Raw genomic sequence first — 22,965 nt, 5'->3', positions numbered from 1 at the left:
CCTCTGCCCGAGCCCGGCCGAGCTGCTCCCGGGGCCGCGCAGCCCCCTCCGCGGAGCCGCCGCCCGAGCCCCTTCAGCTGCTCCGGGTCCCGCCGGGTCCCGCCGTGCGCGCTGCAGCCCTTAGGGAGCTCGGCGCACTCTCCTGGGCGCGCAGTTGCTGTTACTGTCCCCGGGAGCCCGAGGGCATCCCCGCCCTCCTGGGTCCTGCTCCACCTCCCCGCGAGCCCCTTTCCGCCCGGGAAGGTCGGTGCAGCTCCTGCTCCTCCGGGACGGGGCTCTCCTGTCCTGGGGACACTCGCCCCGGCCTCAGCCCGGCTCCTCGCGGGGCCCCTCCCCCTTGGAGGCCTTTGTTTCTTTATTTCTTTTTCCCCGTCTTCCTACCTTGATAGATGCGCGAACTCTTCTCACTGTAGCATTCCAGCTGGTCTCTCTTTAATTCTCAGGCCGAATTCATAGATTTTCAGGATAATTTGAAGGTTTTCTAGGTAGTTTGGTGGAGACAGGTGATTTGGAGACCCTGCTCTTCCGCCATCTTGCTCCTCCCTCTTAAATGTGGTTCTCGAGTTGATTCACTCACTGGTCAGCTGGCAGTCGCTAGTAGTAGGTAGAGTGCTGGTAGCTCCAGGCATGCGATAGAGAGGAGAGTGCTAAGACTTTCACTTGTAGTGAATTTGGTGAGTGCTAAAGGGAAAGAGATACACCAGCTAGTGCACTCTCTCTGTAGTTAGAGAATTGTGGGGGAAAGAGTAACTATAAATTATAGATTTGGGAATCTTTACAGAACTTTCATATCAGTTCTTTGATTTGTAGAATGAGAGTTGTTGCAGTAAGATGGGCAAGTAGAAGTCCCTGAAAATACACCCTCAAGTCTCAGCCAAGACTGTAAATCAAAAACAATTTACATCTCAGGAGAGGAATGACAGAGTTTGAGATGTAGGAGTGATGGGTCTCACTGTATCCCCCACTTAATCCACCATTTTGTCTTAAGAGGTGAATCAAAAAGAATGACATTGAATTACTACAAACTTATCCAAGTAGTGACCTCATTTGCATCTGCTATATTAGACATAGTATATTTACTCTAACATTTTACCACAGCCTCTGATGTATGGTTAGCAGCTATATCTACATCCATTTATCTTACATCTACCAGAATGAGAATCAGAAACAGTTTGCCATCACACAGGATGGATATTAGTGTACATTCATGGTCTTGCCCCAAAGCTATATTAATTCTCTATTAATTCTTTGCCTTGATGATCCAAAAGGATCCAGGCCATCTGGAATTTCCACAGAACTTCCCTTTGGTTCTCTAAATCGATGACATATTACAGGCCCCTCACCTTTTTATCTTGAATGGGATTGACACTTATTCTAGATATGGATTTGCCTTTTCTGCCTGTTGTGCTTCAGTTATCTCACTATGTGAAGGTTCATAAAGCATATATCCTGGCATGGGGTCACACCTAACATCATCTTTGGATCAAGGGACCTTCTTTTCAGTAAAGGAGGTATGGCATTAGGTACATGCTTATAGATCATATATATGCACCATCCAGAAACTGCCAGTCTGAAAGAACAGTGTAAGAGCATCTTGAGGGTACAGTCAAGGCACAAGCTTGGTCATGCCTGGTGAAGGACAGGGCACTATGCTTCAGGATGCAGAATATATCTTAAACCATCAGCCACTATATGGCTATATTCCCATTAAGAAGAATACATGGGTCTGAGTATCAACGAATAAAAGTCAGAATGGTCCCACCATTACTTCCTGTGACTCTTTGAGGAAATTATGTTTCTTATTCTCACAATTTTAGGCTCTGTGGTTCTAAAGGTCCTGGTTCCCAGAAGGGGATGCTTCTACCAAAGAACATAGTAAGAAAATCATTAAACTTATAGCTATGGATGCTGTAAATGAACCAGCAAAGAAAGGAGTTACCGTATTGTTAGGGTTACTTGATCCTTGTCACTATAAGAAGCTGATATATTTGACACTCACGTCATTTACTAGAGTGTCCCTCGGTTCTAATACCCAGAAGTACAGCACCACAGCCCAATAATAGTAGGGTAGCCTATAGGTAACCTGTGTGAGATGAGAGTCTACCTGAGTCTCCCAGGAAAGCCACCTGGACCAAATTTGGCGATAGCTGGAGGAGAAGAGAATCTGGAGTGTGTGGTGATGAAGGGAGATGATAAACATCAGCTACAATCTTGGGACCAACTGCAACAGTGAGAAACTATATTTGATCCACTAAACTTTTTCCTCTTAGTTTTCCCAGAAATTGTGATCAACCAAAAATCTGGTAAGAAAGTAGAGCTAAGTGGGTATAAGCAGTGGACTGTAGTGCATGCTGTTTTTCCCAGATGTCCTTAACCAGGTCAATGCACTAATCCCTAGTCTGCTGGGAAATTTGAGTTCTAAAGTTCCACAGCTGCCTCCTTTTCTAGAGAACTGACCTTGGCCAATTAGAAGTCCCTTAGCCTGGGAAGTTATCTCCCCTAGGGCAGATAGCCCATTCCGATAACTGAATGACTTGGAGGTACTGACTGTTGACATTCCTGCTTCAAGGTGAGAAGAGCTCTGTGGGCAATCTGAGCTCCATCACCTCCTATGGGATCAGCCGAAGCTGAATTTATTCCTCCTGCTTTAGCTTGCCTCTTTCTTCCCTTCTCCTGAGACGACTCCCTCAACAAATTACTTACCCAAGAATCCCCATGTCAGGCTGTGCTTCTAGGGGACTTGTCCTGACAACTGCACATTTCCTAGAATCAGAATAGCTATTAAGTTGCAGAGTCACTATTATTTTAAAATATATGTATATTTTTGTTCATCTCCAAAGACTTTCCTCTTTCACTAAGCCATACTCTCACTGGTATGCTATCCATCACCATTTGCTAACCCTCCACCACTGATTTAATTTTTTTTATTGAGAAACTGTTACAGAATCTAACATTGTGTTAAGAGTGTTTGAGGGGCACCTGGGTGGCTCAGTCAGTTAAGCATCTGACTCTTGACTTTGGCTCAGGTCATGATCTCAGGATCATGAGATGGAGCCCTGCATCAGGCTCTGTGCTGGGTGTGGAGACCACTTGAGATTCTCTCTCTCTCCCTCTCACCTGTCTCTCTCCAGAAAAGAGAGAGAGAGAAAAAAGTGTTTAAGATGTGGCTTGCTTCTTCAAGAGAAGCGAATTATTTGAAATAACTAGTTCACAAACATTGGATGAAGAATGTGAAGAAGTGCCAGAGAGATAACAGAAATGACCCATGTATAAGGCAGTTCTGTGCAATTTTATCATTCCTAGGCCCACTGTAACAAGTTCCAAATACACAGTTGGAACTGGGCTTCTCCACATCTGACCCCAGGTGTGCTCCTAAGATATTTCAAACTTTCATAACTGTCCTCATTCCACCCATCCTGTCTTCTTCCCTCTCCATAGGACCCTGATTCCTAACAAAGAAAAAAAAATGTTCTCTTGGATGAAAAAACTTCAATTCCTCCTGTTCTCCCACTATCAGTAAAATCTCTGCATTCCTTCTTTTTCACCTCAGATAACCTCCTTAGTTAGATTTTATCTTATCTTCAACTTATTCCAACAAATTATTTTCTTCTTTCTGCCTTTACTCTCTCATTTGTTTCTCTCACTATATAAAGATACTTCCTTTGTTTCTAAATTAAAAATGAATTTACCTTTCTACTAACAATGGACATTTAGGCTGTTTCCTTTTAGGGATCTATTACGAAAAATGCTGCTACGAACTCTCTTGATATTGTATTGTTATATATACACGCACACAATGCATCAGACTCATCTAGAGAGCTTGTTAAAACATAGATGGCTGGGCCCCATCCCCAGTAGATCAGTAGGTTCCATAGACCTAGGGTAGGGCCCAAGAATTTGCATTTCTAAATGTTCCTAGATGATGCTAGTACTGCTGATCCAAGGACTCTACTTTGAGAACCACTTCTTTCAGGGATGTATCCACCAGGGGAAACTGCTTGAACATAGGGTATGAATGTCTTCAATTTTGATAATCCCAAACTGTTTTCCAAAGTGGTTGCACTACATTCCCACCAAAATTTAGAATTCCTCACCAATACTTGGCTATATAAAATTTTAAAGTTTGCTAATATGATAGGTGCACAGTGACATCTCATAGGCCTAATCAACCTTTCTCTGTTTATTAAACTTTTTAATGTTTGCTAGCCATTTGGATGTTCCTTTATTGTGAAATGCATAATCAGGTTATTTATTTCTTTTTCTATTGGATCTTCTGCCTGTTTAAAAAAATCATATTTAAAGAGTCCTTTATGTATTTGGAAACAAGATTTTTATTGTTGGTGGTGGCGGTATTTGGTTACATAGACTGTGAATGTCTTCTCAGTTTGTGGTTTGTATTTTTATTCTTTTAATAGTATTTTTAGGACAGAAGTGTTCCATTTTTATGTAATTAAATGCACTAATCCTGACTCTTTTCTGAGTACGTGATTGCTAAGTTTAATTCAACTGTTAGAGCCAATTCCACTTTGTAAAAATAACAGAATGTTTCTATCAAAATTGTATTGTCTGCTGCTTTGTTTTTGATACAGCTTTAGGAAAAATCTTGCACCAAATGCACTTTTTAAAAGTTTTAAGGCTTGGGACCCCTGGGTGGTGTAGGGTTTGGCGCCTGCCTTTGGCCCGGGGCGCGATGCTGGAGACCCGGGATCGAGTCCCACATCAGGCTCCCGGTGCATGGAGCCTGCTTCTCCCTCTGCCTATGTCTCTGCCTCTCTCTCTCTCTCTGTGTGTGTGTGTGTGTGTGACTATCATAAATAAATAAAAATCAAAAAAAATTTAAAAAGTTTTAAGGCTTAATAAAAATGCAAAGACTAATAATTTCTCAATGCAGACTAGAGGTTGAGAAAAGGATGCTAAGAACTTTTCAATCTTCCAAATGCAGATAGCCCCCCATGTATAGAACATTTTCCAAATACAAATGCCCACTCCTATCAGACTCACATGTGTAGAAACTCCTCTTGTGTTTCTATTTGTGACAAGACTACCCAGGCACACTGAACCCACTCCTTCAGCCTCAGGGAGGGAAAGAAAGGGGGAGAAAGATGGGGAGGAAGGAACAGAGAGAGTTCTGTCCCTGCTGGTCAGAAGTTCTTGTTATAGTACATGCTTTCCTCCTTCCCCAAAGCTTCTATTCCTATCTCTTGTTTCCCCCAACTCCACCCCAAATATCCTTGTCAGTGGAGAGAACTAGAGAGCTTTTCTTCCCATTTGGCTCATGGCAATGGTGGAGGTAGGGAGCCAGCACACAAGCCAGCACTACAATGTCAAGTTTCTTCTTGGAAATCCAATTTGGAATTCACAATTTTTTTATGCATTAAAAAAAAAACATAATTATAAATGGCTCCATAGATGAGACTTTGGAAACACCTTTACTTTTAAAGATTTATTTATTTATTTATTTATTTATTTATTTATTTATTTATTCATGAGAGACACAGAGAGAAGAAGGCCTATGTGAGACATAGGCCAAGGGAGAAGCAGGCTCCATGCATGCATGGAGCCTGATGTGGGACTGGATCTGGGAAGCCACCCAGCCGCCCCTGGAAACACCTTTATATCTCTACAGAACAAATCAGTTCCTCAAACAAATAAAGCATTTAACCTACTAAAGTATATTATTAGAGTAGTTCTCAGTGGCCTTATGTTAGAATTTAAAGGAGGTTAAGATGAGACTTAGAAGCAGATACCTAGTTGGAAGAGGAAAGATTTTAAACTGCCTTTGCACATGGTTTACATAAACTGAAGAAAAAGTGAGAAAAATGGGTAGGCAAATGGCACCATTGTTACTTTGCTATAGCTGTGTGTGCCAATCAGTTCCACCCTTAAATTCCTTTTTGGCCTTCAGCTACTATAAACAAATTAACAGCATTAAAAATATGAGGCTTACTTTCATGTCATTTTCTTTGGGGGGCATTGTATTAACACAGATCCTTTGGGACTTCTAAGTTAGGAAACACTCATACAGACATATGAAGCAGATATACTACAAATGAAATAAAATCACAAAAATTCATAGAAATTTGAAACATGATCTGTTTGATGAGTGAAAGTAAGTGTAGGGGTGCCTGGGTGGCTTAGTCAGTTGGGTGTCTGCCTTTGGCTCGGGCCATGATCCAGGGATCCCATGATCCGGGTCCTGGGATCGATTCCTGCATTAGGCTCCCTGCTCAGTGGGGAGCCTACTTCTCCCTCTCCCTCTGCCCTCCCCTTTCTTGTGCTCTCTGGCTCTCTCTCTCTGTCAAATAAGTAAATAAAATCTAAAAAAAAAAGAAAGTGCGACTTGTGGGAAGTGGAAGAAATCATACTCTGATGAGGATGTCATCACTTCTTTTTTATATGTATACCTATTCTGAAAAGTCAAAATGAAACAACTTCCCTGTGTTGATTTAAAACTAAGAAGAAGCCTTGGGGGCACCTGGCTGGCTCAGACAGTAGAGCATGTGACTCTTAATCTCAGGATTGTGAGTTCAAGCCCCACCTTGGGCATGGAGCCTGCTTAAAACAAAACAATAAAACCAAGAGGCATTAAATCTTCCCTAGGAACTAGACAAACTTACATTTGCTCAAATTCAAACCAAATCAAAGTACAAGCTCGGCTCCTTTCTTGCACCTGCAACTTTTACTGTAGGTAGACCATAATGAACCACATGTTTAACTGGGTACGTGAAATGTCGCACAAAGGTCAGTCCCATTCATTACAATTCTTGTTCTCAGATTCCGCATTCTAATTTGTGAGTCCTGATGTTCAAGGACCTGGCTCTGCTATGAAAAACTGTTCCTCACAATCCTTTTGAATAATTCATTGAAGCAACTCTCTAACAGTTAAATTTTCATATATTCACAATTTTATAAAGCTTTATCATAGTTCTTTTTTTCTATCATTAACTTCATAGAAAAAAAAATTGTTCCCCTCCAATCCATATCTTTTAAACTTAGGGTAAAGAATGGTGGCAACTTTATGGTGGCTGGTCCCAACTCCTGGGGGATGCTTTGAGATTTTGGGTATCTCCCTGACTAATCCAGCATGAGAACAATATTCTAATTCAACACATATTTATAGAGTGCCAGCAATGGGTAAATCATTATGCTATTATAACACAGAACAAAAGTAAGATATTTCTGGGCAGCCTGGGTGGCTCAGTGGTTTGGCACTGCTTTTGGCCCAGGGCCTGATCCTGGAGACCCGGGATCCAGTCCCACATCGGGCTCCCCGCATGGAGCCTGCTTCTCTCTCTGCCTGCGTCTCTGCCTCTCTCTCTCTCTCTCTCTGTGTCTCTCATGAATAAATAAATAAAATCTTTTTTAAAAAGTCAGATATTTCAAAGTAACTTACATTCAAGTAAGATATGTAATATGTACACAGATAACACCAAAATTTATGTAATTATTCCTTTATTGTTGGCAGTAAAGCTATTTCCAGTCCTTTGCCGTCACTCAAAATATTTTCATAAACATTCATTCATTCATTTATTCAATAAATATTAATTTAGTACCTATGATATGTCAGTCGTTAATCGTAGTGCTGCAAGATTTCATATCACTGCAATGAATGTAACTTCTATAAATACTTCAAAGTTCCTTTGTGAAATTTCTCCAGAGAAATTTTTGTTCAAAAATTGCACCAGCCTGTGTTTTAATGTAATCACTTAAGAATAGAGAGGGACAGTCTACTAAATCTCAAATGAAGAGTTATAGAACGCATACCCGTGGCAATCATATTTTATGATTACCTGAGTAATCATAAAAAAGATACAGAATATTTATCCTTTTGAAACATATGCTCAATTAGAGGCAAAACCCTTCAAAAATCAAGTTTTAGATCTACTCAGATATATGAAACCTGGTATATCCAGGAAAGAAAAGCTAAAGACACTTTTAATCACAGGTAAATAAGATTATGTCTAACAAACTTCTTTTAAAAAATTCCCTAAATCCTGTATCATTTAAATTCCATATCACTGTTTAATCCAACTATATATAAAACCCCAACGCAAAATTTGCATGATGAGAAGGGAAGGATTGCTTGTTTTCCTTCTAAATTAGCAGAGCCTAGTGTCCTTTAAAAATATAGCAGACCAAAGTTTGTCTTCAGCATCTCCGTCACGGGTACAGTTCCTGCTTACTGTAATTGAGAAACTCCAGGTGCCTCGTTGTAAAAAGTTCTCAACTACCCGGCTATTTGTTGGCGTTAAATACTGTTTTGGCGACCTCTAGTGTGAAACATGGTATCAACACCCGCGAATGTTGAAAATCCTTATATATTAAGACTGGCTTACAGACCAAAAATGGTACCTGAAATAGTTTTTCACTAAAGGAAATGTGACTTTAGTTCATGTCAATTTGAAGTTCATATTTTTCTGCAATAACAAAATGTTAGAGAGTGGTTACTTAGAGTACAATACATCCATGCAAGGAATTATTATACAGCTATAAAACAAGACCAAAAAAAAAAAAGAGAATAAGGAAGCTCTTCATGTACTCATCTGGGATGATCTCCATGATATGTCAAAGAAAATACAACAAAAAACAAACAATTCATTTGAGGACTTTGCTACTATCTACATTTTCTTTTTTTTTAAGATTTTATTTATTTATTCATGAGAGACACACACACACACCGAGAGAGAGAGAGAGAGAGAGAGAGAGAGAGGCAGAGACACAGGCAGAGAGAGAGAAGCAGGCTCCATGCGGGGAGCCCGATGTGGGACTCAATCCTGGGTCTCCAGGATCACGCCCTGGGCCAAAGGTAGCACTAAACCACTGAGCCAACCAGGCTGCCCCTACTATCCACATTTTAAAAGGAATAAAATATCATATATATTTGTGTTTGCCTATATATACAATCCTAAAAAAGTCTCTGGAAAGATAAACAAGATACATGTAGCCATGGTTACTTACTGAGGATGGGGGTAGGACAGATGTTAGAAACTGCATTCCTTTGTATACTTCTTTTGTTTTTAAAGGACACCTTGACTGTTCAAAATATTAAATGAGTTTTGGGGCGCCTGGGTGGCTCAGTCTGTTAAGCATCCTACTCTTTATCTCAGCTCAGGTCTTGATATCAGTGTTTTGAGTTCAAGCCCTACATTGGGCTCCACACTGGGCATGAAGCCTACTAAAAAAAAAAAAAAAAAAAGACAAAATATTAAATGACCTTAAATAAATCTCAAATGAAGCCATTAGCACAAGACCAAGAATAATGAAAAGAGAAAATGTTACCTTGCATTTCCACACTTAAAAAATAAACAAGACAAAATATAATTTTCTGCTCAAAAATGTTTTTTCTTTTCCTTTTATGTTTTTAATTCTATATTTTTCCAATGGCATCTTTTCTTGCATATTTTTCTTACTCAAATGACAAATTGTAAGATAGTATTTGATGGTTACATAGAAGAGACCTAACAGGCAGGATTGACATGAAGTAGTATCTTGAGTCAGGAATAGTAGAAGCTCTCCTGGTATGTCTTCCCATGTTTCTCTAAGATCTCTGGTTACAGACCAAAATGCTTTATTGGCAATAAGTGTAAGAAGTTGTGTTATTCCTTAGTAGGTCACAATATAAGACTCACAAGAAATATCTTTAAAAAATGGAAGATATTCCAGAATAAATCTAACCAAAGATGTGACAGATCTTTACCGAAAAAATTATACAGTTTTATTTAAATTCGAAATAGTAGACTTAAATAAATTGTAATGTTTCCTATGTGTATAGGTGAGAAAACTCAAAATAGTTAAGATGACAATTCTCCCCAGGACACATGGTTGGCTCAGTGATTGAGCATCTGCCTTTGGCTCAGGTCATGATCCTGGGGTCCTGGGATCAAGTACCACACCAGGCTCCCCACAGGGAGCTTGCTTCTCCCTCTGCCTATGTCTCTACCTCTTTTTCTGTTTCTCTCATAAATAAATAAATGAATAAATAAATAAATAAATAAATAAATAAATAAATAAATAAATAAATAAAATCTTTAAAAAAATGACAATTCTCTCCAAATAAATCTCTTAAGCCAATATAATTAAAATTAAAATTGAAGCAGGTTTTTTTTTTTTTAAAGATTTTATTTATTTATCAATGAGAGACACAGAGCAACAGAGAGGCAGAGGGAGAAACAGGCTCCATGCAGGGAGCCCAACGCGGGACTCAATCCCGGGTCTCCAGCATCACGCCCCGGGCCTAAGGCAGGCACCAAACCGCTGAGCCACCCAGGGATCCCCAGAAGTAGGGTTTTTATGTTATTTGCAAGCTGGTCTTATTAAATGAAACTTTTTTGATGACTTTGAGGTTCACTCGGGGAAATGCACAAAATACCATTCAGAGATCTGTTTAGATTTTAGAAGTTAATTTATAAGTGTATTAAAGTTATATGAAAAAACTGCCTTTTTTCCTTAAGCTTGTAACTTCAGTTAAAAAATCCTAAACTATCCATAAACCTAGCAAAATTTCACACTCTTACAAGGCGTTTGGATAAAATTTAGTTTCACTCCAAATTTTTTTTTTAATTTTTTTTATTTTTTATTTATGATAGGCACACAGTGAGAGAGAGAGAGAGAGGCAGAGACACAGGCAGAGGGAGAAGCAGGCTCCATGCACCGGGAGCCCGACATGGGATTCGATCCCGGGTCTCCAGGATCACGCCCTGGGCCAAAGGCAGGCGCTAAACCGCTGCGCCACCCAGGGATCCCCTCACTCCAAATTTTTACTCAACATTTTAAACCACACTTATTAATGTAATATGTTGCATTTTCCTTGTAAGTATTACAATTGTCTGACTTAATAAATAAAGTTCTCTTATGTGGTTAAACTGTGTTCACAAATCTAATTAATTAAATTTATAAATATGTAAAAAGATACATTTTCTTATATAGTCCTCATTACTGTATAAAACCATTACCACTGACTGAATTGTGTCCCCCCAAAATTCACGATGAAGTCCTAACTCCCAGTAACTCAATGTGCCTGAATTTGAATGGAGGGCCTTTAGGTAAAATTAGGCCACATGAGTGGACCTTAATCCAATATGATTGGCCTTCTTATAAGAAGAGATTAAGACACAGCCATACAGAGGAACACAGAGGGAAGATGGCCATCAGCAAATCATGGAGGGAAGCCTCAGAATGAAACCAACACTGCCATCACTTTGATCTCTGACTTCTAGCCTCCAGACCTATGAGGGAATAATTTCTATTGTTTAAGGTACACAGTCTGTGGTACTTTGTTTGGGCAGCCCCAGCAAACTAATACACCTTAGCTCCTAATTACTATATGTAAATGTACTTTCTATCTAGTTCTAAGGGCCCTTTGAATTTGAGGAATTCTCTCATATCCTTAGAATCATTCTTACTGATATGGAAATAATATTAATTTCCCTGGCTTTGACTATGCAATCACAATTTCCATGAGGATTTTACTGACAACTCTAAATTCACGTGGAAAGGATCAAGCAAAGGATCAAGAATTGTTAAGACATTTCTAAAAAGGAAATTGTACGACTTTCAACCTGTCCGGACATCAAGATTTATTATAAAGATATAATAATTAACATCTTTTAAAAAATTTTAAAAACCCCACAATAACTAACATCTTGTGTTACCAATGTGCATATAGACAAAGAGACTAATGGAACAGAATGCCCAGAAACACATATATAAGAGAAGCATTAAAGATTAGTAGGGAAAGTTTGTATTATTTAATGAATGATCCTTATCACTGGGAACTAGTTAGCCATGTAGGAAAATGTTTGAAAATTAGATCCCTGAAGCCAAGCAAATCAAAAGAAAAACTTCCAGGTAGATTAAATTAAAAATCAAAATTTAAAAACTTTTAGAATGAAATAAAGGAAATTATTTTTTATAGCCCAAGGGTAAAAAGAGTTTTGCTTAATTCTGGGTTTTTAAAAAAGATTTTATTTATTTATTCATGAGAGACAGAGGGAGGCAGAGACATAGGCAGGGAGAGAAGCAGGCTCCCCGCAGATAACTTGATGCAGGGACTTTATCTTAGGATCCTGGGATCATGCCCTGAGCCAAAGGCAGATGCTCAACCACTGGGCCACCCATCCAGGTGTCCCTTAATTTCATTTTTTAATCCAATGACAAAAAAGCATGAAACATAAAGGAAGGCTGATACATTTCACTACTTTAAACTTAACTTCTGTACAAGATACCATAAAGAAGACTTGGAAAAAAAAATACTTTCATTGCATATAACTAGCAGGTCTGGTATTCTGAATATATAATGATCTCCTAAAAAATTAGTAAGAAAAAGACAAACATTGCAATTTAAAAAATTGTCAAAGTATGAATATGCAATTGACAAATCAGAAATATAACAGACCAATAAACTCATAAAAAGCATGTCTTCCTAGTAAGCAGGGGATTGCAAATTATAGACACAGTGAAATTCCATTCCACCCACTGAATCTGAATAAATTTTTTAAATATCTGAGGATATTTTGAGATATTTTAAATATCTGATATTTTTTAAATATCAAGTTTTGGGAAGGATGTGGATCAAAAGGAATTCTCATTCTCTTGCTGGGAAAGCCAATTAGTATAAGCAGTTTGGAGAGCAATTTGGCAATAACTAGCAAAGCTTGAAGATACTCATCCCTATGTCTCAACAATTTTTTACCCATATATATGCCCTAGAGAAACTTCTTCATGTATATAAGAATATATATACAAGAATATTTATTGCAGCATTGTTTCTTATGCAAATATGTAAAATTAAATGTCTATCATTGAGTTAATGGACACATTATGGTATATTAATTCAACAACGTGTACACAACAGGAAAAATGAACTAAAACCGCGTATATTAACATGGATTCTGATGAGGGAAAAATACCCACAGGGTATCATTTATGTTAAACTTCAAATAACCCCTTAGATACACAAACTTTCAGCAATCAACAGCAAAAACAAAAAACCCCAACCAGACTGGGAAATGGTGACCTTTAAATTCAAGCTGGTTTCTTGAAGTAAATAGATTATGGAGGGGAACACAGAGAACTTCATTTTTTATATTTTATGTCTTTGAAAACCAAAACCAAAACAAATATAACCAAGTTGGAAGCAATGGCAAAATGGTAAGCTCTGATATATCTGGACAGTGAATCCTCAGGTATATCTTATAACAGTCTCCACATTTTAGGAATGAAATGTTATATAACATGGTTTAAACCAAAGAATAAGACTTTTATTTTTCCATTTTTGGTACAGGCATTTGTTCCCATAAAGAATGCTTTTTGTCATTTTCTTTCCTTTAAATATTTTTTTTTTTTTAGAAAATAAAAATTGCTTATGTTTTAGGTTTGCAACATGATTTAATGGATATGCATAATGAAATGATCGCTACAGTTGAGCTAATCAACACGTCCTGAAATCCACTCTCTTGGCAAATTTCTAATATTCAATACAGGATTAACTTCAATCATCATGCTGTGTGTACATTAGATCTCTAGACTTACTCATCTGTACCTAACTGCAGAACAGAACTATTTTAAAGTCATCTTTCTCCCACTAAAGAGTCCCTTCTATTTGCTGCCACAGTTGTTCATCCATTCATCAAACGTTTTTTGAGAATGCGAGCTCTACCAGGCCAAGTATCGCAAGTGTGGTTATCACAAAAAAGATGCCACAAAAGAAGCTATGATAAATGATGGCATCAAAAAAGTATACGCTACTTTCCCCCAAGTAGTTTGAATTCACACGAGGGAGTTCTCAGAAAAAAAAAAAAAAAAAAAGAACCCAAAGCGTAGGCTATAAGGCGATCATAATGAAGCGATGTACAGGAGACTTTACGTCTGTCTGGTGTGGCCAAAGCCGATTTCAAGGAGATGCTTTTGAGCTGACTTAAAGAGAGAAGTTGTTTGCCAAGGGAACAAAAGCATTCCAAGCGGAGGGAACATCTAGTACAAAGAACTGGAGAGGCGAGCGGCACGGAATGCTGAGACACACAGGCTGGGGTGCGTAGGGTGGGGCGAGCAGCTGGAGGCAGGACATCAAATGAAGCAGCTGGAGCGCCGGGGGGCGGGGGGGGGCGGGGGGGGCGGGGCTCGGTGTGGGAGCCCGAACGTGTCGGCGCCCGAACGTGTCGGCGCCCGTAGGGTCCTCGGGCACCGGGCGGGAAACGGCGGCCCCGCCAGCGCTGAAGGAAGACGCACAGCTGGGAGCCGCAGTCGCGTCGACCGATTCTCAGGGTGACCCACCCCGGGCCGTGACGGGGCCCACCACGCCGCCACATTCGCTCCGAAACCAAAGTTACACCGAGGTTACTCTCACGGCGGCCTGTGGCAGCTCCCCATTTCTTCGCAGCTCCCAGCCGCCCAGGGATGCTCCCCGCCTCCCCGACACGACGCTCCACCAGGCGCCGGCGGGCTCTTAAACCGCGACGACCGCCCAGGGAGGCGGGCGCGCACGAACCCTCGGCGACCGCAGCTCCCGGCATGCAACGCTCCGCGCTAGAGCAAGGGCCACTGAATGAACCATGATGCAACGCTCTACGGAGGGGGCGGAGCTCTCCATGGCGGGGGCGGGGGGTGGGCGGCCGACTGGTAGCGTCGCCTAGGCAACTCCAATTCCCTGACGGAATACACTTCCGCTTCCTCCTCTGAGCGCTAGGACCGCGAGTCCTCGCGGCTCCGTGGCTGTGACGTCATTCTCCTGCGACTGAGCCGGCCGGGAGGTGCCGTGTCGTGGGCTCTCTCCCGCGTGGAAGTCTAGAGCAGCTTCTCCTCTGCGGCGTCTGACCTGGGCGCGAAGGGAAAGCGGCGAGATGACTGACCGCTACACTATCCACAGCCAGCTGGAGCACCTGCAGTCCAAGTACATCGGCACGGGCCACGCCGACACCACCAAGTGGGAGTGGCTGGTAAACCAGCACCGCGACTCCTACTGCTCCTACATGGGCCACTTCGACCTTCTCAACTACTTCGCCATTGCGGAGAATGAGAGCAAAGCGCGAGTCCGCTTCAACTTGATGGAGAAGATGCTGCAGCCTTGCGGACCGCCAGCCGACAAGCCGGAGGAGAACTGACACCCCCGTCTCGTCACTGCCACGCGGGAGCGTGTCCCGAGTTCCTCCCGTTTGCCGTTTCTCCCGCGTGTTCCTGCCCCGAAGTGGACCGGTTCTCCATTGCTCCTGTTTCTCGCGCCTTCCTCGTGCACAAGTGCTTAGCTGAGGCCGTCCCGCCTGACCTGCTTTCCTGTGGACCCTTAGGAACAGCGTTGGGAGACTGTCAGGACCCGTGAGAACTGAGACGGTGGAGAGGTCCTAAACCAGCAAGAGAGGGGGGAAGGAACTGGGATCAGACGGGATTTGGAGGCTCTTTTTTGGCTAGTTGATTGTCGTTTCTTTTTCCATAAAGTCTAGAAGTTTTTCAATCACTTGGTGTGGACCACTTGCGTTTGAGTGGAAGGGGGTCCAAGGAGGGCTTTGGGGACTTTAGTTTCTTGGGAGACCGAAGAGGCGGGAGATGGATGGGTGGAGGAGTTGAGCACAGGGCCAGCGTTCATTGGCATACAGTTAAATCCGCCTTGCACGATCTTTATAATATTCCCCAACCCAGACTTCTCCCAAGAGCTTTTTTCAGGCCCATAATGCCTTCAGGACTGAGGATTAAGGTTTATGATCACTGTATCCCTCTTTCATGTTCTTGCATTCAGAAAAATCTTTACTAGCATTGCCCACTCCTCTATGTAAGTTGCATCGTCTCTTTCTCTTGGGATTCTGGACACATCCTGAAAAACGACAGGCTGTCAGACGAGTTCTTTCATTCATTCGGCATTCAACAAATACTTGTTGAGTCAGTTCTATGTGGTGGGCATTTTGCCTCGCTTTTGGAGCTTATGTTATACTTGGGGGGGCACACAAATTGTAGGCATAAACAAGTTTATTAGGTGTTGTGCAGGATGGGAGTAGCAGTACGTTTGCACTTTCAAACAAGATGCTTATGTTAGACTATAGAGATGGTTACACTTGAGCAAGACTAAGGAAGGGAGGGAAATAGTCACACAGAAAACAGGGAATTGCTTTCCAGGCAGAGGGAACTGCTAGTGCAATGGTGGTAATACTGAAATTATCTGGCTTTTTGGAGGAACATCAAAGAGGCAAATGTGGCTGGAGGGAGTGAGCAAGGGGAGGAGTAGAGGGATGGGTGATGGAGGAGGAACAGGTAAGAGTAGAGCCTGCTAGGCCAGTGCAAGAACTTGTGACTTTATCCTGAGGGGAATGAGGAGCCATTGGGACTAATGGTTTTAAGTAATGTGAGCTGACATATTTTAGATCAGTAATTCTCAAACCTTTTGGCCTTGGGACTTCATTACGTTCTTAAAAATTCTTGAATACCACAGAGTCTGTTAATGAGGGTTCTAGCTGTTGATATTCATCAAATTGGAAATTAAAACAAAATTGTAAAATATTTAGTAATTCGTGTAGATAACAATAAAACCATTACATGTTAGCAAACACACTTTATGAAAAATAACTTTTTCCAAAAGCAATTCAGTGAGAAGAATTAAAAAAAAAAAACAGTTTTGCAAATGTCTTCAATGTCAATGTCAGGTTTAACAGAAAAGAGCTGGACTCTCCTGTCTGCTTCTGTATTTGAACTATTGTGATACGAAGTTTTGGTTGAAGTCTGAAAAGTCCACAAAAATATGTGGTAAGGGAGAAATATTCTAATAACCTTTTCAAGTAATTGTGGATAATTGTTAATTCTCTAGCAAAACTCCCAAGTAGTAATTTCTTAAGTTATTTCTTAAGTAATTTCTTAAGTTATAACATGAACTCTGATCAATGAACTTTTCATTCTGTTACATTAGAATTCATTCCTCTATCTTGAACTTAGAAAGAATCCTTTACCCATACATGATTTTGTAACCTCATACATCCTTCATTTGGAAAGTATTGGCTCACAGTGATAGAGACCTTACAATGTTGACACATCTCATTATACATATCAAGAGATTACATTCATTCATATTACTACTGATCTCATCAGAGAAGTCTTACAGTATTGGGAAGCTGAAAAACTGAGAGCGATGGTATAAGTTTTCCACAATTTTAAGTTGGTCTTGATAGCTTCAATTAGGTCGGCCAGTGGCAAATACTGTCTTTTGTTTTCCTTGAAGTGACAGGCCCACTTGGTTCATTTTCAAGGAAATGTCTTCCAAATACCCATTTCCAAGTAACTATAGTTTGTCAATCGTTCAAGTAAAAAATGGTATTCCTTGAGGCTTAAAAAAAAAAAAAAAAAAAAAAGCTGGTTCAGTTTGCAACCGAAATAATAAGTGCTTTTCCTTAAAACCATCGTACTTTGGCAGCAGCAGAAATGCTTTATGCTTACTACCAATTTTGTCACATGAAATATTTAAAAAGATGTCCCCTCAAGAGCTAGGATTTCATAAAATTACTACTTTCTACTGCATAAAGAACATTTTTAAGTGAAACTGAGTTGACTTTTTGGTTTTGTTTGTTTTCATTGAGAGTACATGGCAGTGGAAAATACAAAAAGACTGCTAGTACTTTTTGGTGCCACTACCTTGATTCATGCTAAGTGCTTGTTTACTCTCCGTTGCTTTTCTATCATCTGTACAAATGCTGAAGCAGCTAAGAATGGCAAATCTTAGTATTATGAAAATAATGTTAACTTCACAGATTTCCTGAAATTCCTTTCCCATCATCTTTGCTTGAAAAATACTGATAGATGGTAGATTAAACTATGGTTATTTAGACTTGAGTATTTGGTAGGCATTTGATAAAAGTAATGAACGGAAATGTATATCAAGGATGCCTGGGTGGCTCAGCGGTTGAGTCTGTCTTTGGCTCAGGGTGTGCTGGGGTCCTGGGATCAAGTCCTGCATTAGGCTCCCTGGGGGTAGCCTGCTTCTCCCTCTGCCTGTGTCTCTCCCTATCTCTGTGTCTCTCATGAATAAATAAATAACATCTTGAAAGAAAGAAAAGGATGTCACTTCAAGGTAAACAACTGACCAGTTTCAGAGGATCCCTCTGGCTGCTATGTTGAGAATAGACTGAGGTGGTGTAACAGAACAGACTGTTATTGTTAACCATTAAGTGAAAATATTAACACTAATGCTTTCTCCTCCCTTAATGTTAATGAGTAGGAGAGATTCAAGCTGTAAATCTCCATCCTTAAAAAACTTAAAGGCATACAAAGTGGCATGAGACTGGGCCCCCATCTCTAACTAGAGGCTGTAGCAGTAGACCAAGAGAGATGACAACCTACCCTGGGATAGACAGGAAGGGACTGGATACCTAGTATGGGGTAGCTTGTATAAAGAATCAAATAAGTAATGTAGACAATGAGACCTGCAAGAATTTAAAGGGAAGTTAGTAACTTAGAGAAAGACTTCATGAGGTGGCTAGGATTTATATTGTTAGGTTGCACAAGCCCAAGTGTTTAGAATAGTGCCTGGCACATCACAAGTGTTCAATAAATATTGAGTGTTGAATATGGAAAGACAGAACTTAATCCTGATAATATACTGGGTCATTCTAATTCATATCCTTATGCAGTCTTCAACTTACTCAAAATAGGTAATACCAAAGAAAAAATATATTTGAAAACATGCCTCCTAAATAGTAAGAATAGCTAACATATCGATAGCTTTTATAGTGCACAAAGCGTTTTATGTGATCTTTGGGGAGGTATTTGTTTTACAGATGAAAAATTTCAGACAAGTAATTTGCCCCAGGTTATACAATTACTATGTGGTTAAGCCAGGATTTGAAATGGGCCTTTCTAGCTCCAAAGTACAGTCTTTTTTTTTTTTAATTTTTATTTATTTATGATAGTCACAGAGAGAGAGAGAGAGAGAGGCAGAGACACAGGCAGAGGGAGAAGCAGGCTCCATGCACCGGGAGCCCGATGTGGGATTCGATCCTGGGCCTCCAGGATTGCGCCCTGGGCCAAAGGCAGGCGCCAAACCGCTGTGCCACCCAGGGATCCCAAAGTACAGTCTTATATATACTGTTACCCAAGCAAGTCTAATACATAAAGGTCATATTAGGATATTTTGAAATTAGTTATTGTCTCATAAAAAAATGAAAATTAACAAATTAAGTAGTGTACTGAAAGAGTATCAGACCAGTATGAAAAGTTCTTATATACTATATAACTCTAAGTAAAAAATGTAGCTTGAAATGTATTAAAGATAATTTTTTAAAGAAAAATAAATAAATAAATAAATAAATAAATATAATTTTAATGGGAAAAGGAAAACTAATTTGTATGGGAAAAATTGATTCAAAGATCTGAAAGTAAACAAAGTGCAGCTGAAATAAATTTAATTGAGCCAGTTATTTTTTTTTTTGTTCTGGTATAAAATAATATTCGTATCAAACACAGGAGGGCAGCAGATGATGCTCTGATAGAAAAGACTTTTGGAAAGAGCTCCAAACCTGTGGATTTCTGCTAATTGGAGAAAATCAACTTTTTCTATATTTATTGACACTGATGTTGTAATTAGAAAGCTACTCAGTGAACCATAAAGAGATAGCATGTTTTTAATTTAATAAATACATAGTGAATACTACAAATCCCTGTATTATACTTACAAACATGGGACAAGATGTGGCCCTGCCCTTATTTTCTTTTTTTTTTTTTTAAGATTTTATTTATTCATGAGAGACACAGAGAGAGAGGCAGAGGCAGAGGCAGGCTTCATGCAGGGAGCCTGATGTGGGACTCGACCCCAAGACTCCAGGATCACACCCTGAGCTGAAGGCAGATGCTTAACCGCTGAGCCACCCAGGCGTCCCATGGCCCTGCCCTTAAAAGGGAAATATATACACTTAGGGAAATAAATACAGCAGCACATAAATAACTTGATTCGTAAAAGCAAGTGGTAAGTGCTAACGAAAGACAGAGAAAAAAGGCTATAAAATTTACAAGAAGAGATTATTGCAAACTGCCAGTGAGGGAGTGAATGAGGACATTGTTGAGAAAGGGCTCAAGTGATAAGGAGGGACCTTGAGTGATAAGTAGGATGTATATGTGTTAAGACAATGGCAAAGCAGAATGAGCCTCTGGAGATAATACCAGCTGTCCCAGGGGGGTTAGAATTCAAACCACTCCTTCCCATTTAAAACCTTTCCATTACTTTCATTAACTTATGGTGCGTTATAAGAGTCCCTACTCACTGGCTCTTGTTTTTTTCATAAGGCTGGAAAAGCAAGTTAAGGTTCAAAGCCTAGAATAACAATGAGATAACAGCTACTATTTACTGAGCACTCATTACATGCCAAAAACTTTCATAAATTATCTCAATTAGTCTTCACACCAACCCTGGGAAGGTTATTATCCCATTCTACCAGTAAGCAAACAGAGATAGGAAAACTTCTATTGTTTGCCTAGTACCACTCAGCTGGTAAGTGTTAAGGCAGGAATTTACACTCAGATCTGATTTCCAGCATCCAGGCTCTTAGAGGTTGGGTCAAAGTTTCCAAAACTGTTTCACAGAATTCTGATTCCATGAAAAGGTATAGATTGGGGTTGGGGAGGGGGGAATAAAAAGAGAGGAATATCTTGGTCATATAAGTTTCAAAAATGCCCCTATGGTTTGGAGTTCATGCTTCAGGTTAGTTTTTTAAAATTCTGGAGTAAGAAATTTTTCTTAACTCATCACTTCCTAAACTTACTTGATCTTGTAGTTTCTTTTCTCAAGAAACACTTATCAAGATGATTTTGAGAAATACCTTTGGGGGATACTGCTTTTGGCAAGGAAAGAAATTTGAATAGAAAAATGTATTCAACTTTGAGCTTGGGGGAAATTAATCTGGTGGCAATGTGTAGGTGGAGCCCATAACCACAGACAACTTCCCTTTCCTCTTCGATTGTAATTCCCTCACCTTTGTGAGTGAAGCGTTCTTTGTTCTCAGCTCGGATTCTTTTCATCTCTCTGAGACTAGCAATTTAAGATATTAGAAAGAAAAGAGACTTAGATTGAACAAATTAGTGACAAAGCTATTAAGGTTATTTTTCAGGGCAAGGGCATTAAAAAAAAAACAGTGTTATTGAGGAATTTGGATATTTTTGTTCACTAATTTTATTAGTTCTGGAAGATGTATACCTACAAGAAATCAGTAGTGAATGATCTTACACCTAACAGTTGTTCTACTTCAGAGGGATGATCATTTGTTCTTAATTTAACTGGCTTTTAATCTCACATCCCACATTTCCTTCAGGCTCCCCATCCTTCATTTTCCTTACCTGCAGTACTCACATCACACATAACTGCCCGCTCCAGTCACTTAGGACAGAAATAGTGAAAACTGGGAAGGGGCGAGGGGGTGCTGGTAGGACACCAGGACACGCAAGAAGACTCCATCTCATCTCTCACATGGCACAAATGGTCTGCTACAAATGGCCCTTTGAACCTCTATCTCTTTGATCTGCATGACCTCAGAATCCCTCCTCTTCTCCCCTCCCCTCATTTCCTAGCCACAGTTCTGAGTTGTTATCTTGTCCCCCAGCCTTTCCTCTTATCATGCTATCCTCCTGCTTTAATGAACCTTATTCTTTTTTTTCTCCACACTCCCTACAAAAGTAGCAGTTTTCAAAACAGAAATGTCATCATACTGTGAAGAAAGAGGAAAATTTTAAGTAGGTACCTGGAGGGGTTGTGGTACACAGCATCAAAGAGGTTAGGATGCCCACCTCCTCAGCCCCCTCTCCTCACCAAGTCTCCCGACTAGCAGCTCAGAGCCCGAGTCTCTGCTTCTGGTCCATCACTCTCCATTTCAGAATTCTGCTTTTACAGTGAGGATAATATCACAGTCCTCTCTCCTTCATCAATTTCCATATGAGGATCAAGTGATAGGTACTTTTTAGAAAAATTTGGCTTTTTCTAATTAGAAAAATAAGAAAGGTACAAAGAATAACATGGATATTCCTTCTACCTCAAATTAACAACTGTTGATATTGTATCAAATGTTCTTTCCTCTTAATGATTTTTAGGATAATTCTGCAAATAATGTACATATATGTAGCCCTTCTAAAAAGTAAAAAGAAGCGTTGCAGATAAGACTTTCCTTTGACCACTCCTAACCTAGTTTTTCCTTTCTCCATATGTGCATGCCATCCCTACCACCAAATAATAACTTCTGTGAGTGTTCTCCCAGTAAATTCATTAGCTCAAACATACATCACTATCTTGAAGTATTTAGTGTTTTAAAAATATATACCCATGAAAAGATTTGGCAATTCCTCAAAAGCTAAACATAATTACATAAGATCCAGCAATTCCATTTCTGGTTATATACCTATAAGAATTGAAAGCAAGAACTTGAATAGATATTTATACACCAATTTCGATGCATCATTGTCAGAATAGCCAAAAGGTAAAAACAATCTAAGTGTCCATCAACAGATGAATGAATTAGACAAACTATGGTATATAACACATACAATGGAAAATTATTCAACCATAAAAAGTAACAAAGTTATCGTACATACTGCAACATAAATGAATCTTGAAGACATTACATTAAATGAAATAAGCAAGACACAAAAAGACAAATATTGTATGATTCCATTTATTCAAGGTATCTAGACTACGTAAATTCATGGAGACTAAAAGTTGATTAGTGATTACCAGAGGTTGTGGAGGGGCACAAAAGTGAGTTATTGCTTGAGAATTACAGAATTTTTGTTTAGAGCAATGAAACAGTTTTGGAAAACATAGTGCTGGTGGCTGCACTATACTGTGAATGTAATTAATGCCATTGAACTGTATACTTTAAAATTATTTTAAAAATTATTAAAAGTTATAGGTGTTTTACTATAATTTAAAAAATTATTAACGTCAAAACTATTGAATTGTACATTTTAATTTTTTAAGATCTATTTATTTATGAGAGATGGGGAGGAGAGCAAGCGCAG

At 39.7% G+C, this 22,965-nt stretch overlaps 1 protein-coding gene across 1 annotated transcript; it reads left to right on the top strand.

Moving 5' to 3' along the window:
• The first annotated feature begins 14,703 nt into the window (after positions 1 to 14,703).
• Positions 14,704 to 15,448, top strand: SF3B5 (splicing factor 3b subunit 5). The gene has a single exon (XM_038526254.1). The coding sequence runs from the start codon at positions 14,838 to 14,840 to the stop codon at positions 15,096 to 15,098; it is 261 nt and encodes an 86-aa protein (XP_038382182.1). The 5' UTR covers positions 14,704 to 14,837; the 3' UTR covers positions 15,099 to 15,448.
• Positions 15,449 to 22,965: the final 7,517 nt, after the last annotated feature.

Source organism: Canis lupus, chromosome 1, assembly GCF_011100685.1.
Source record: "Canis lupus familiaris isolate Mischka breed German Shepherd chromosome 1, alternate assembly UU_Cfam_GSD_1.0, whole genome shotgun sequence".
Lineage (NCBI taxonomy): Eukaryota > Metazoa > Chordata > Mammalia > Carnivora > Canidae > Canis > Canis lupus.
This window is presented reverse-complemented; position numbering and strand designations above follow the sequence as displayed.